Genomic DNA, 13,848 nt, shown 5'->3' on the forward strand with positions numbered 1-13,848 from the left:
TTGAACTGGAGGGGCCACAGACTCACTGAGGAGTGGATTTAAGCTTTGGAGAGGTGAGCACATGGCCCTAAAAGAACAGACAAATGAACCACAGCTTCCAGCCCCGTTCCTCTCCCTCCTAATATGCTGACAGACCCTGGGAACTGTTCAGATGAGGATGATCATGAAGGAAGGGTGATTTCCATACCAAGATCAACCAAACTAGGGTCTGCACCCTGGAAGAGACTACCAAAATAGACGTGAGTGAGGCCAAAGTGTGATGCTTCTGTCTAAAATGATCTACTAAAGAAATTGAGCATAGTCCGACTTCCTGAGATACTCGCTAAATCTGCACCCTGTTTCCTCATACTTCAAACTGGAGGGTAACAACCAAGCGTGACCTGATCCAGCTCTCCTGTTGGCTCATGCTCAGGGGAAGGCACAGATGAAGCACCACAAATAGTGAAAATCTTCAGGGGTAGGCGGGCAACGAACCTACAAAACCCACCGATTCAGAGTGATGTGCTGGGCAAAGCCATGGGCAGGCAGAGATCGTGGTACAGAGGGACCAAGACCACAGGGTAAAGCACACTCGCTGGGTATTTCCTGCAGTATGTGACCCAATTCCAGGATGGCAGCTTTGTTTCTGAGGGTCTCTTTTAATTCTAGTTTCAAATTAAAGGACAAATTTCCATATGGACAGCTGACAATAGGTTATGGCATACGACATTAAGAGCAAACCCTGCTCCGTGTGAGGACACTCACAATTGGGAAACCACCCATATACTATAAAGACAAAGCAAGCAAACAAATCCTGATCTGACTAAACAGCTTCACATGGAGCCTGCAAAGGAACTCACTTTTGTCCTCAGTCCACACCCTAGAGCAGGGATCTGCCAAACCCCAACCATAAATATTCATTAAAAAGCCCTCTGCTTGGGATGCAGTCACTGAGACAGCCATTTCCTGCCCATTATCTCTTCGGGCAGGAAATCAACAGTTCCACTCAGGCGGTTACCAAGCCCTCACCACTCACAGCTTGATTGGACGGCCTAAGTTTGCCCAAAATTAGGGCCACATAGTTGTAACCTCTCTGAAACCCCAACGTAACATTTCATTTCACTAAAGGCAGAGCCGAGCACAGCCGCCCTTATTTTTAGTACTGAGCAGAGCAGCTCCCAGTGTGCTGCTGCACCTTGAGCTGTTGCTTGGAGCAGCTGAATGGGAGCACGCTGACAGCCAGCCCGGGTTGCCAGCACAAAGAGAAGGGTGTCTGCCTGATCAATAATTTGACTGCGCCACCCCTGACGCTCACACAGAGGATTAGTCAAAATAACAGCTCCTTCTGCTGAGGGCAACTTGGAGATGATCTAATTGTGGTCTCTGGGAAAAGACTGCCTCAGCACCCAATCTTGTTCTGCAGAATAACAACAAAGTTCTCCTGCCAACTCCTGAGCAGCAAGTCCCTGAACTGCTCTTGTGCCAAGAAACTGTACTTTCCATGAAAAAACAATATTATAGGACAGCACTCTGCAGAGCTGCCACTGTTCACTGGCACTTTATGAAGAAACAGGAAGAAAATCTGGATGAGGAAATTCTAAAAAGTAATTATAAATGCACTGTAAATACAGCTCCTCTACTTACCTTTGGTTTCCAGTCTCTGATCGCTTCCAATTAAACAGTCTTTGATGTCTGCACCCTTCTCTATCACGGCATTATGACAAATAACACTGCCCTGAAGACAGCACCTACAATGCAAGCACAAGGTAAGGCAAGAATATGATTAAAAATGACAGGTACAAAACAAAGGAATCCAACAGAACATTGAAAAAGGCTATGACACAATTCTGTAAGTAGGTTCAGTTATGCTATTTTCTCGAAAACACCACTACTCTTATCCTGATCCTCACACCCAGCTGCCAGAGCAGGTTTGCAAAAAAAGGGTTTCTAGTTTTACCTCCTGTTAGCACAGTTTTCCTGTACGTTTCCTTAGCAGAGGAAGCCCTGCCAGAGGATTTCACAGACAGGACACTGGCCTGGGAACTGGGACGTGGATTTCATCCTTTCCACGGACAGTATGAGTGACTGCACAGGTCACTTTTCTCTCAGTTCCCCAGTTAAAAAGAGGAGAAGCAGCCCAGTCCTTCCCTGTGAACTCTGCTGAGAAGTTTCATACGTTCCAGATCGCCAGGCACTAAGAAGGGATGGTCAGAAAGGGCAGAAGATCAATACCTTAACTGGATGGCTTTATTCATCTCATGTTCAAGCGAACACAATTACTCAGCAGTACCAAACCCATGAGACCCACACTGCAGCTCTGGAACTGCTCCGCCAGTTGACACCAAAATCTGAAATTTACATAGGCTGGAGCTTTAGTTAAAGGAACCTTCTTCCAAAATGTTTCTGAATTGGTGGTAACCAGCTTTCAGATCTGCTGATCTGATCATCTCGTTAGGAAAGAAGTTCAGAGTTCAAGTGTTAGCTCCATAACTCCTCTACTGAGACGCTGAGTGAGTTACTACACGTTGGTCTGTGCCTGCAGATGATTTGTTTCCTCATTTTTACGTGTGCAGAGAGAGGTAGAAATCACTGGAGGACACACAGTGTGAAGGCATCCAGCTAAGAAACGCCTAAATACACCGAGTCTAACACACACCCAAACCAGCTGCCTGGGAGGAAGGTGTAAGAGAAACACACAACACACCGAGATGCAGGGAGTCTGTGCCCCCACGTTCATGCTGTGCTAAACCATGGTATTTTATCTCTCTTCCCCAACATTTCTGTTAATGACAGTTACAACCGTGGATATTCTCACCATCCTCATTGCAATAGCTGATCTCTTTCTGAAGTTTTTGGTTTCAGTGGCGTTCTGCATGGTGGGTCCCACGGTTTAACCTCTCTGTGACACCCGCAGCCGTTCCCTGCCTCACCCCACATCTCCCCACTGCTCACTGCACCAGCGAAACACCATCAGGCTGGCTCGGGAACAGAAGAGGCATCTTGGAGCTTGAACTAAGAGCACAGAGGGGTTTTGGTACCAGGTTATAGCCCTCAGCCTCCATTTTGCAATGAATGGAGAGCCAGCCAGCCAGCCACGGTCCTCAGGAGAGAGGAGCAGCTTCCATCCTCACTCTGCCAATCCCGAAATTAATTCCCAGTATTTTCCCGCTTACACATCCCCCTTATCTAGTATGGAGAGCTTGCCATTAAACATCCAACAATCCTGTCGCTCATGTGAGCCAGAGCAGGAACCATCTGCCTCACAAACACGGCATTAATTCTGCAGGAGTAAAAGCAATAAAAGCGGACCTCAGCCACGGTGGTTAGCAGTTACAGCTCCCCTTGAGCAGACTGTCCCCTCTGAACAATCATTCTTTTAACTTGCTTCAAACTCCCCCTCCTCCGACCTACAAGGAGGCAAGGCGAGCAATTACGCTACGAGCAACCAGCTCAGGTTGCCTTGGCAAGGTTTTTACTAACATGGTAATAAGATAAAAAGCGGCAAGGATACACAGCAGACCCCTGCCTGCCTTTGCTCTCACACTGTCACCAGCTGCTTCCTTCCCAATGGCCCCGGGTACCCGCGCAGGGGCTCAGGCCATCGTCTCGTGCAGCAGCGTGTGCTGGGGGAACACGGTGCTGGAAATTGGGCTGGAAGATGAAATCGGTGGAGCAAGGGCTGCCCACCACCGCTGCCATCCCCAGCTGGCTTTCAAGACCAGCAAAAGGGATGGGAGGGACCGCTCTTTGCCCACCAAAACGGCTCCCATCCACCAGGATGCTCCCAAACACCTCCTCCTCCATCACTCTCCCCAGCGGGTTTGGTTCCCAGGATCTATCACTTCTCCCAGGCACAAGAAGAGCCGTGGGTAGGCTGAGACCCTCGCCCCCGTGGCATCAGCAGAGGGGGGATCTGAGCTCCTGTCGTGGTCGGAGGGTGTCGGATTCGTGTTCAGAGCCTGCCTGGGGAGAGCGTTTCAACTCCTGGGCAATGAACAGCACCGTAAGCAAGCAAGTGCTGATGACATTAACATCAAAGATAAGGGGGGGTCCTGCCAAGCCCTGTGTTGGAAGGGCAGCCCAGGGAACCAGGGCGAGCACGGCTGTGCCAGGTGCTTGCAAACCTTCCCCAGTGCCAGGGGGAAACAAAACCAAACCCCCCCGGCACCCCGGGAGCTTCTCAAACCTCACCAACCCCACCGAGGGAAGGAGTTTTAAAACCGTGCTCAGTGCTAAGATTAGCCCAGGCACACAACCCAGCAGCGAATCCGGCTTTTATTGCTCAAGTGGAACAAAACTTCAGGAGATAAAAACACAATTTGTGGGTGTTCCCTTCACCCGCTGACAGATGTAACACAGCCATTTTGAAACCACTTGTAAATGCCTTTTTTTTCTAAAAAGTATGCTCGAAAGCCTGCCAAGAGAAGTATTTTGTGTGTTTATTTAATTTTTACTATTTTTTTTTTTTTTTAAATTGAAGAGTGAGGAATAAACTTTTATTCTCTTACCGGGTAAATATCACATCTCGGGGTAACGTGCTGTATTCTCCTCGGATAAATAGCCACCGGGTTTCCTGCCCTGCTTAACAATTAGGTGCCATTAGTCCTCAAAGGTGCTCCGACAGCATTCGGCTTCATCGAAGCTGTTGTGTGTGTGTGCATATGCACATATTTGATGTAAAGCTTTATAATGCAAACCATATTTATTTTTTTTGCCCTGAAAATGTAGTATATTTTTAAACTTTTCAGCACTGTGAAAACGGATATCTCCTGACCTTAAAATCCAAAGAGCATGTTCAAACCCACAAGAGGAACTAATTTGGGGCATTTGATTTATGGCTGAAATTTCAATTTGAATTTGTTTTAAGTGCAATCACAAACTGCGAGTCTGGCAGCCGAGCGTTTTTGCGGAAAATAAATAAAAATATTCCGTGCGCGTCTGCGTTCGAGAGAGAGCATTTTTACAAGCCTGGTCCTGTAGTGGTAACAGATGGAGATGTCGGCGAGCTAAGGCATTAATTTCTTCCACAGGTACGATGTGCGAAGCAAAGCACGGGAGAGTGAGTGTGTGCACGGGTGCATGTGGGTACGTTACACGCCTCCATCTGAGACAGCGAGGCTGGCTCTGGCTTTTTTTTTTTTCCTCCTGAAAGTGAGAGAACAAGAGCAAAAGGAGTAGTGGCCAAGGAGGCATGGGGGGATTACAAGGATTTAGGTCTTTAAACTGCAGACCACCTAACAAGATCACTCTGAAATGCCACTAATTTCAGCTAAGGCCACAGACCTCCCTTCCTCTGCCCTCCCTCTCCCCCCCATTGTAAACAACTAATCCCAGCAGAAAACAACAGAGAGCAAAATGTACACACATTCTGCAACATTCCAGGTCCGGCTTTATCTTTTATTTATTTTTCCAAAAGGTCAGCGTATGTATGGAGGGAGGGGAGGGGGGGGGGAGGGGAAGAAAGCCAAAAAAACCTCAAGTCCATCTCTTGTGTGGGCTCGAAGGAAGCCGGGAGAAAGCAAAGTCCAAGAGCACACAATATGGAGCTTTTATAGCGCGGCGATTCCTGGCCTCGGCTCGCTTTCCCCTCCCTCTATTTGTGGCAAAGCCACATAGCTTTAAACCAAAGGACAGGGTGGTCGATTACATCTGAAAGAAATGTAAAGAATTGAGAAAGAATTCCATCTCCTGTCGAAATTATAAATAAGGAAGTATTAGTCCCCGAGACAGGCTGATTTATGCAGCCCTGGAACTGCTGACTTTCAGCCCGAGTATCAGTCTATAAATCAAACCCTTAAATCAAGTGTGTCAATTGCTGCAGCGCCGAGACACTTCAGAACAGAAAGGCACCTACCACCGAAAGCAGGAAGCCTGCCAGGGGACCGAGGTGCTGTACCCTTCCTAATTTTCCAACGTGTAAATCTGAGATCAAACGTCCTTGGGGGGAATGGGAAATCCAAATACGCCGCGCTCAGCACACCGGGAGCAGGCTGCAGGAGTCCAAGACACAACCCCCTAATTACAGGCTACCCACTGATTATTTAGGACTCTGTGATTAAAGTGATGAACGCTCCTGGGAGAAAGGGGCTTAAGTAACCGAGGTCAAGACCTCAGCTGCAGCTCTCGCCCGCGTTGTGCAAGCTGAGCAAGGTATGAATGTCACAGGTTTGCCTTACAGCAAAGCTCCCGAACCGCCCGTGGAAGCTATCCAGGTCTGCTGGTTTAATCCAATTGTGCCAAAAAAACCGACGCGACCTCCGTTGGGAAGCAAAGCAAATGAGGTGTCTAAAATGCAACGCTTCAAACTAGAGGCTCGAGCTGAAGAAAGAGCTCGAAGCGTAACGCTCAGGACGGCCCGTGGGCAACGTGCCGCCGTGCCAAGGAGTCAGGGCTCCTGCTCCTCCGGATGAGCTAGGAAGCAGAGAGACTGATTTGGGAGTTAAAAGCCAAGGGTGACATGCCTCGGCAGCTACTTTGCTGACGGAGGGGTAACAGCTGTGGATTCCCCTGGGAGCAACATCCCATTGTGCCCTGACCAAGGAGATAACAGCCCCGGCACGCACCTTAACGGTGGGGAGAGGTGGCAAGGAGGCGGGCAGCGAGCTCTCAACCCCACCAGCAGCCCCTCGAGGACTCCCCCTTCAGCCTGTGTGTCAGTGGCTGGGCCACGCAGTCACAGGGACGAGGCACGAAGACCATGGGAAGCAGGGAAGAGGCAAAAACACCATTAGGAAACTTGAGAACCCGAAAGTTGCCTTCACCAACATTTAGTTTTGCACACTTAGGAGCCAACTCAGGGTACTGCGGATCTCACGTTATGCACTCAAGTAAATACCAAAGACTACAATAGATGCCAGCAGTACGTGCTATAATTTATAGATACATTTCAAAGAAAGCATTCTTAAGTGAATTTGGGCTTTGATCTCCTGTTTTTCCCCTTGGGGGTAACAAAAACATTCTACCAACCCCCTAAATTCTTAACCCGTCTCCGAGGGTGTTTTTGCTAAGGAACTTGTTTTATGTCTCTTTTCTAGCCAAGCTCATCACTGTGGTATGGCTCCTTTACACTTCTTCCCCACACCCTAAACATTTTGCATTACATATTGCGTATACTTGCCAGCACTCGTATTTTCCAGTGAAAGTTCAACTGACCTTAAAGGGTTGCCTCAAACCTACCTTAACTTGTTTTATTAAGTGAAACTTCGGCTGCTGGGGGAGGTCGCCTGGAAGGTTGTGCCTCACCTCTGAAACTTCAGATAAATGCAGCTGATCTCGGAACAAACAAATTGGTGGCCTTTTATGTAGCTGAAAGCCCGGTTTTGCACACTTCAGCAAAAGCACACGCTGAAACCAGTTTCACACCAGGAAACCCTAGGCAGGAAAACTGACCTCCCTCTGGATTCGCTCTTACAGGGTGGAAGGGCCACATCCTGCATGGCTTTACACACGCACAGCTGATGCCCAGGAGAAGCTATCCATGTCTATTTTAAGGTAACAGAGCAGAAAAGCTGTATCTTCACTCCCATCGCAGAGCTTGCTTTGCTTGCTCCCCAGCTGGCCCAGTCAGACTGACAGGGATAACTGACACGTGTTTTCCCTGGGGTTTTCAAGAGCAGTTCGGGACTGAGCACTGTAGCCCTCCGTCGGACATTACTGGTTAAATCAACTTCCATATCGTACAGGCCAGGTTTACAAGTAAAAGAGGACCTGCTAAACGTTGCCCTTAAAAACAGACTGGCTTCCTGGAGCTACGCTCAACTTGTTCAAATCCGCAGTCCCCTCAAGAACTCAGAGGAAAAAATCTGGCACTGGGAGAATTTCTTCCTTCTCCATACCCAGGCTGGGAAAATTTTCAACAGCACTGATGGCACTTGCACAGAGATTCCCACCAAAACCCGCGAGCAATCAGATGCTTTGAAAACGCGCATACCCCTCTTCAATTAGAGCCATGTGGCTAGCAGGAGGCAGAAGCTTATTTATAGCTCTGAAGTCAGACATAACTCTGGCCACCTGAAGAAGAAGATCAGCAGAACGAGAGGAGCTGTTTTAAAATGCCACTTCTCAGAGCTGACCTGTGCTTTAAGTTCAACATTTGGCATACAAGATGTTTGTAAAACGGGGAAGAGCTCCCTGCGCTATCAGGGAAACATCTGTATCTGAGTTTAAAGAGCAGGTGATTTATTTGAGATAGATTGATGTACCAGGAAGCTAGCCAGAAGAAAATGTTTTTTGAGGAGCTGATAGTAATAATGGTTCAGAGATTCACAAGATAACAGGTACTATATGAGAAATATCCTAAATACAATACAGCAGAATTCAATTGCTGTTGAAAGTAAGTGAAAACTGGCCCTGCAAGGAGCTTACCTGCTTTCTGCTCACTGCTTGCCTCGTTTGTCCTCTCTTCTTCAATTGACTTTCCTGAAAGCAAACTCTGTTGACCTGAGGTTGTCTCTATCCAGTATCTCATGAAGCATGTGCATTGAATTAAATAGGAGGATTAAAATTACGGTTCCTGACCAAAAGAGTTTACAATATAAAACCAAAAGGTGGGAGAGAAAGGACAGAACATAACTGCTACATAACCAAGAGAAATAAGAGCCCTTTTTATAGGCAAGGGCCATATGCAGCTTTATTTATATATTTGTACCTATCTACATCCATGATATGTTTTATATTTATATATGCTTTATCCATATTTAATCTAGGCATATGCTTTTTCTGAATTAAGTACTCACTTTTCATGTGCCTTCTGCAAAATCTATTCTATGCTTGTTCTTTCCAAGGTTAGCATAGTGCAGGGGTGCAATTGGTATTGTGAGACCAAGCATCCAGAAGACAACAGCTCAGGATACAACAAGTTTGGGAATCCCTGCATAAGCACAACTTAATTCCCAGCTTTGCAAGCTATGGTGCTGGAAACGACTTCATCTCCTCACTCCTTCTCATGAGGGAACGCACTGTAAAATATATTTTACAATTTCAACAAAACGTTGCTTTGGCAATGGGATCATTCCTTTGTACTGCTATTATCCAACGGGAAAAAGACCACTTATGTGCTGAACCCCTATAAATGCTCGATTCCATCCTGGTTTTAATTACAACTTTCTTCAAACCGCTTGCTGCTTCTACATCAGGTGCTGATTTGGCACTATTGAGGAAACAACCAATAAACTTCACAATCAATCTGCAGTTAGTAGTCAATCCAGCTCAGCTTGCTTGTTGTCTTCTTCCTTTGTACATTTTCTCAAAGAAAAGTAGCAATAAATTGGAGCCATGTGGTACACGAGAGCAGCGGTTAACTAGTCGCACGTGGTCTCGCTGCAGTCCACTCACCGAGTAACGTTACGGTGTCTGCGCCTCCCACTTCAACACGAGTAGCCAGAGCCTGATGAACGCCACCCAACCCATAACTTACTGTCTTCGAGTGACTGAACGAGTTAGACACTAGTTTCAGCCAGCATAACGTTAATTGGTGTCAGTCCTTCCTCCAATAATGTGGGTATTTGAGTCCTCCATGCACGTTTTTTATCCAGCCTATCCTTTCTGCCCAGATATCAGAGTTCCCTAAGGTTTACCCCATTTCCCGGCGAGACTCATCTAACTTTCCCCAACAGCAAATATTCACACCACCCCCCGGCACTTCTCACAGCTCACCGTGTCACCTCCTTTGCCTGCCAAGTCCCCAGGCTGCCAGCGTTACAGCGGAGGCGAGCGGGCTGCAAGGAGAGCACCCCTACATCAAAGACCTGGGGCTGGAGGGGCCCTGCTGCACGGCACCACATCTAACCCACACAACAAACAAAAGGGTCAGCCCCAAATCCAACCCAGACTCGGGACATGCACAGCTACCGCAGGAGCATTCAGACGCACGGAGTTTTCGCGTGCCCTGTAATTTCAGCTCGATGAGTAAATTCTCTCCAGCCACGTAACTCAGTGCAGCCATTTGTCACCGAGCTCTGGGGAGCCGTGCAGAGGGAAACAAGAAGCCTTTCCCCGCTGCAGCCTGTCACCTGGGCAGTCAGCATCTCTCAGCACTTGTGCTGTTGTATAAATTACGTCCCTCCCAGCTTGGTCAAGGATGGCCATCATTCAGCACGTATGTAATCTTCGCTATTTTATTGTCTCATTGATGGAAGAATTAGCTCACAGCGGGAAACACATTAAGAAAGGACTAGCAATTATTTTGCCCGTGTTGCTAACTTCTTTAATCCCCTGTAATCTCTTCTAAGGGGGATTCATATCTACTCAAATCACTTCACAGGAGACATACATAGCTTAACAGAAGCCCCTACACGCCAGGGCTGGGAAAACCAAAACCCCTGCTACTGCTCCTGCAGAATATCAGACACTTCAGCCATCACTGGAGAAGGGATCATAGCTTGAAAACAGCATGCAATGGTGAAATCAAATTTCTCGAGCCATTCAGTTTTGAAGCAACTGTTTCAAAGGGCATCATCTAGGTCATAACCTCTGTTCCTACAATAACAAGCCAACCACAGCCGAACAATAAGAACCTAGTTTTGTAGTAAACCTCTTGTGGTGTTCCCATCTGCCCAGAAAGAATCTATTTACCCATTCCAGAAGCTGGTATCAAATGCAGCAAATCTTTCTGGTCTGGAGACATAATTTGTGGGTCCCAAAGCTCCAGAAACTACGGCATGTCCAACAGCATCCTCAATTCACAACACTACAGAGAACCACCGTGAGATAAAAACATCGCCACGTATTCCTTTGTATTGATACCATTAACCGAAGCTGCTGAGCACTTTTCCATCTAAGATGTGGCAAAAAAACAAAGGTGAGATTCAACCCAGAGAAGCTCGAGGTGATGTAAGTGGTAAAAAATTATCAAGGCAGCGTCATGAATAATGACAGCCCTTGATAAATGAGCTCAGAACGGAATGCTGAGCAATTTTTGCACTTTGTTGTTCCCAGACTCCTGACTTTCACAAATTATTTACCTGATCTTTCTTTCTTCTCTGTGTTATCTAAACAGCTTTGTCTTTTCCATAATATCTGCCCTACGGCGGTCTTCTCAGCCTACTGCTTCAGGTTGGTATTCCTGCAATGAACAGAGCTGGAACTGGCCTTCAGTTTTCGCTCACGTGAGACTAGCATACAACACAGTAGCCCAATAATTTGCTGGAGCTGCTCATGCCAGCATTAGAACTTATATTTGTTAGATGATACAGTTTTATCTACTTCTCGGTGCAATTCCAGAAGTTTCTAATATGCAATGCATTAGATGGTGCTAAAGCTGGCTTACATCAGAACATTTGCTATGCAAAAAAAAAAAAAAAAAAAAAAAAGATCTGCTAAGGCACTTTATGAGCTCATTTGCTCATTTTGATTCATATCAGCCAACATATCCTGACTTCCCAACTAAAGTGGAAGACATTTTCTTAGTCGGTGATTAGGTAAAGCCCTAGTTACTGAGAAATGCTTGGGAGAAGAGATGTTTGTAAAGCAAAGCTGTCCACTGTGGGCAGTTTAAAGCAAAACCACACATAATTTATCCAACTGTTGCAAATGGGTCCATCAACATGTTTCAGAATCATTAACATTTTAACAAAAATCCATCAGATTTAATCAAATACATGAAAGAAGATCAAAATCCACAGAAACTGTTTTCACTGAGTTACAAGCAAGACCTCTTTCAACAAGAGTTAGCAGCTAGGATACTTCTGTATCTCACCACCTGTGTATGCATGACTTCATCCCTCTCTAATCTCAAAGATTACAATGATGCAATAAAAAATACTTTATCAGTGCTGTACCCGTGCAGATCTACGCAATATGAATTACAAGATGCTTTTAAATGAAGCTCCACAGTCTACGATCTTATTTCTGGCTGGAGATGAATGATTACAAATCTGACTCCAGTGTATCAGTGGAACTACTCAAGGGGAAAACTCCAGGGACTGCAAGATTTTTCATTCATTGGTGATGACATTGTTTGCACTTAGAGTGACCAGGGAATAAACTGTTTTCCAAAAATTTACTAAATTTGACCCAAAAAGTTAGCTTTAGTATCTTATCATATTTATAATGCCTGTGGAATTTTGTTGAATGCTTATGATAATGACTCTTGAGCTTGATTTGGGATTTAGAAAACAGTATTACTACATAACAGTGAAGACAAACACAAGCTAATTTGGGACTCTTCATAAAAATACCACTATTTATACACTCAGCTGCCTCTGTGGTAGAGCTGCTCACCTCGTATGCAGAACCATACTATGACGACTGTGGCATCAATTCATTAATCAAAATGACAGAGGGTCCCATGATCAAACGAGAGAGCTTCTGGTACTTCTTATGACAGCAGCACTTGTGATACAGCCATACTGGATCCATTTGCAATTGCACTGGAAACCAGCTATTTTCTATACTCAAAGGAATTCTGATTTATGATGTGTTTGAAATTACTGTGGATTTCTATTAAAGACAAACACTTGGCAGCAAGGTACCATACTTACCTGTAATTTAGTTATGTAACAGTAGTATCCTCCATAGACCCCACATCCTTTGGGTTTTTTGTTTTTCAGATATGCAGGTTCCAGAGCCAACTTGGCGTTTTTTAAGAGTTTGGCCTTTTTCCTGAGGCCCTAAGCAAACCTCAAGCCATGAAGGAGGAGGGAATTTATACAGGCCTGCACAGACTCAATCAGCAGTTTCCTTTCCGCTGACATCCACAGGAAGCCAGCTTGTATGGAAAGATGGGGGCACGCAGACATCAACAATTACATATATGCCACTTTTCCCACATTTAGAAATGAACGGTTCAAGGCTACCTATGTAGTTAGTGTCTTTAATGCATAGGAAACCTCTACTGGCTGACAGATTTTCTCTTTGAAAAATGTATTCATTCATTCTATTACTCAGCATAAACAATAGTAAACTAAAGCTTGCAGGATGACAAAAAAGGGTCAAAGAAAATGTTAGGGAAAGTTGTAATATTCAAAGGTGATAACATCATTTCCAGTTGGTAAGTGTACCACTTTAAAATATATCTCCTGACCCAAATATTCTAGATATACTCATAGACCCAGCTACTAAAATAAAGCTTAGAGAAATGGCACACAAATTTATAGAGTCATACATCCTCTTAACTTACTTCCACATTCTGAAGATGGTATGATCTCCTCTAAAAAGAGCAAACTGTGTTCCAAGCCTGCAGCACTCATTAAATCATTTCACTTCTGCATTTTTAGCCTGTTTTCAGAGACATTTCTGACTTGTGCCTTAGAAACATCTCCACTGTGATCTACTGTTACTGACAGGACAGAAAGTACAGTCTCGGAATCTATCTAGAAAAGGGAACGGAAAATTTAGGGGCCTGAAATACAAAGAGGTAACATACCCTTCCTCGATTGTAACAGAATTCATGATGATGCAGTTCGTTATCTTAACTTTGTCCTTTATGGTACACATGCTGCCAATGATGGAGTGTTTAATGGATGTCTTCTCCCCCACTTGCGTAGACGACCCAATGATGCTGTCTGATCCAACCTAGGGAGGAAAAGAACGGAAACTGGCAAAAGCACCTGGATCTCTCCAGTATGTGTTCTCCATACATGTGTTCCAACCAGCACGTCTCAAGCACTCATCCACAGAGCACACACTGCTCTCGCCTCAGGGATTCTTGGCAGAGGAAAGACCAAAAATTTGGGGCCCATCCCGTAGATTGGACAGTCTTCCCAAGCTTTATTAGCTCAGTAAAATTCCATTTTAAAATTTACCAAATTAAATTAGAATTTACCAAACGTGTTCAAAGACAGAAACTGAAAGGCAGGAACTCAAGAGAGAGCCTACAAGCAGGCACTGGGCTGCACCACTCACACTGCAGTTCTGTACGTCAGAACTCAT

At 45.5% G+C, this 13,848-nt stretch overlaps 1 protein-coding gene and 1 long non-coding RNA gene across 2 annotated transcripts in view; both read right to left on the minus strand.

Moving 5' to 3' along the window:
* EIF2B3 (eukaryotic translation initiation factor 2B subunit gamma) overlaps nucleotides 1-13,848 on the minus strand; it is a 94,331-nt gene that overhangs the window by 9,224 nt on the left and 71,259 nt on the right. Inside the window, exons 10-11 of the mRNA XM_027462613.3 lie at nucleotides 13,343-13,491; nucleotides 1,624-1,727 (exon numbers count right to left, since the gene is read on the minus strand). Coding sequence (XP_027318414.1) covers nucleotides 1,624-1,727; nucleotides 13,343-13,491 — 253 coding nt within the window. The remainder of the gene's footprint in view (nucleotides 1-1,623; nucleotides 1,728-13,342; nucleotides 13,492-13,848) is intronic.
* On the minus strand, nucleotides 5,356-13,336 carry LOC140003001 (uncharacterized). The gene is made up of 2 exons (XR_011810869.1): nucleotides 6,543-13,336; nucleotides 5,356-5,628 (listed from the first exon to the last, which is right to left on the minus strand). It is a non-coding gene; the product is annotated as an uncharacterized lncRNA (long non-coding RNA).

Source organism: Anas platyrhynchos, chromosome 8, assembly GCF_047663525.1.
Source record: "Anas platyrhynchos isolate ZD024472 breed Pekin duck chromosome 8, IASCAAS_PekinDuck_T2T, whole genome shotgun sequence".
Taxonomy (NCBI): domain Eukaryota; kingdom Metazoa; phylum Chordata; class Aves; order Anseriformes; family Anatidae; genus Anas; species Anas platyrhynchos.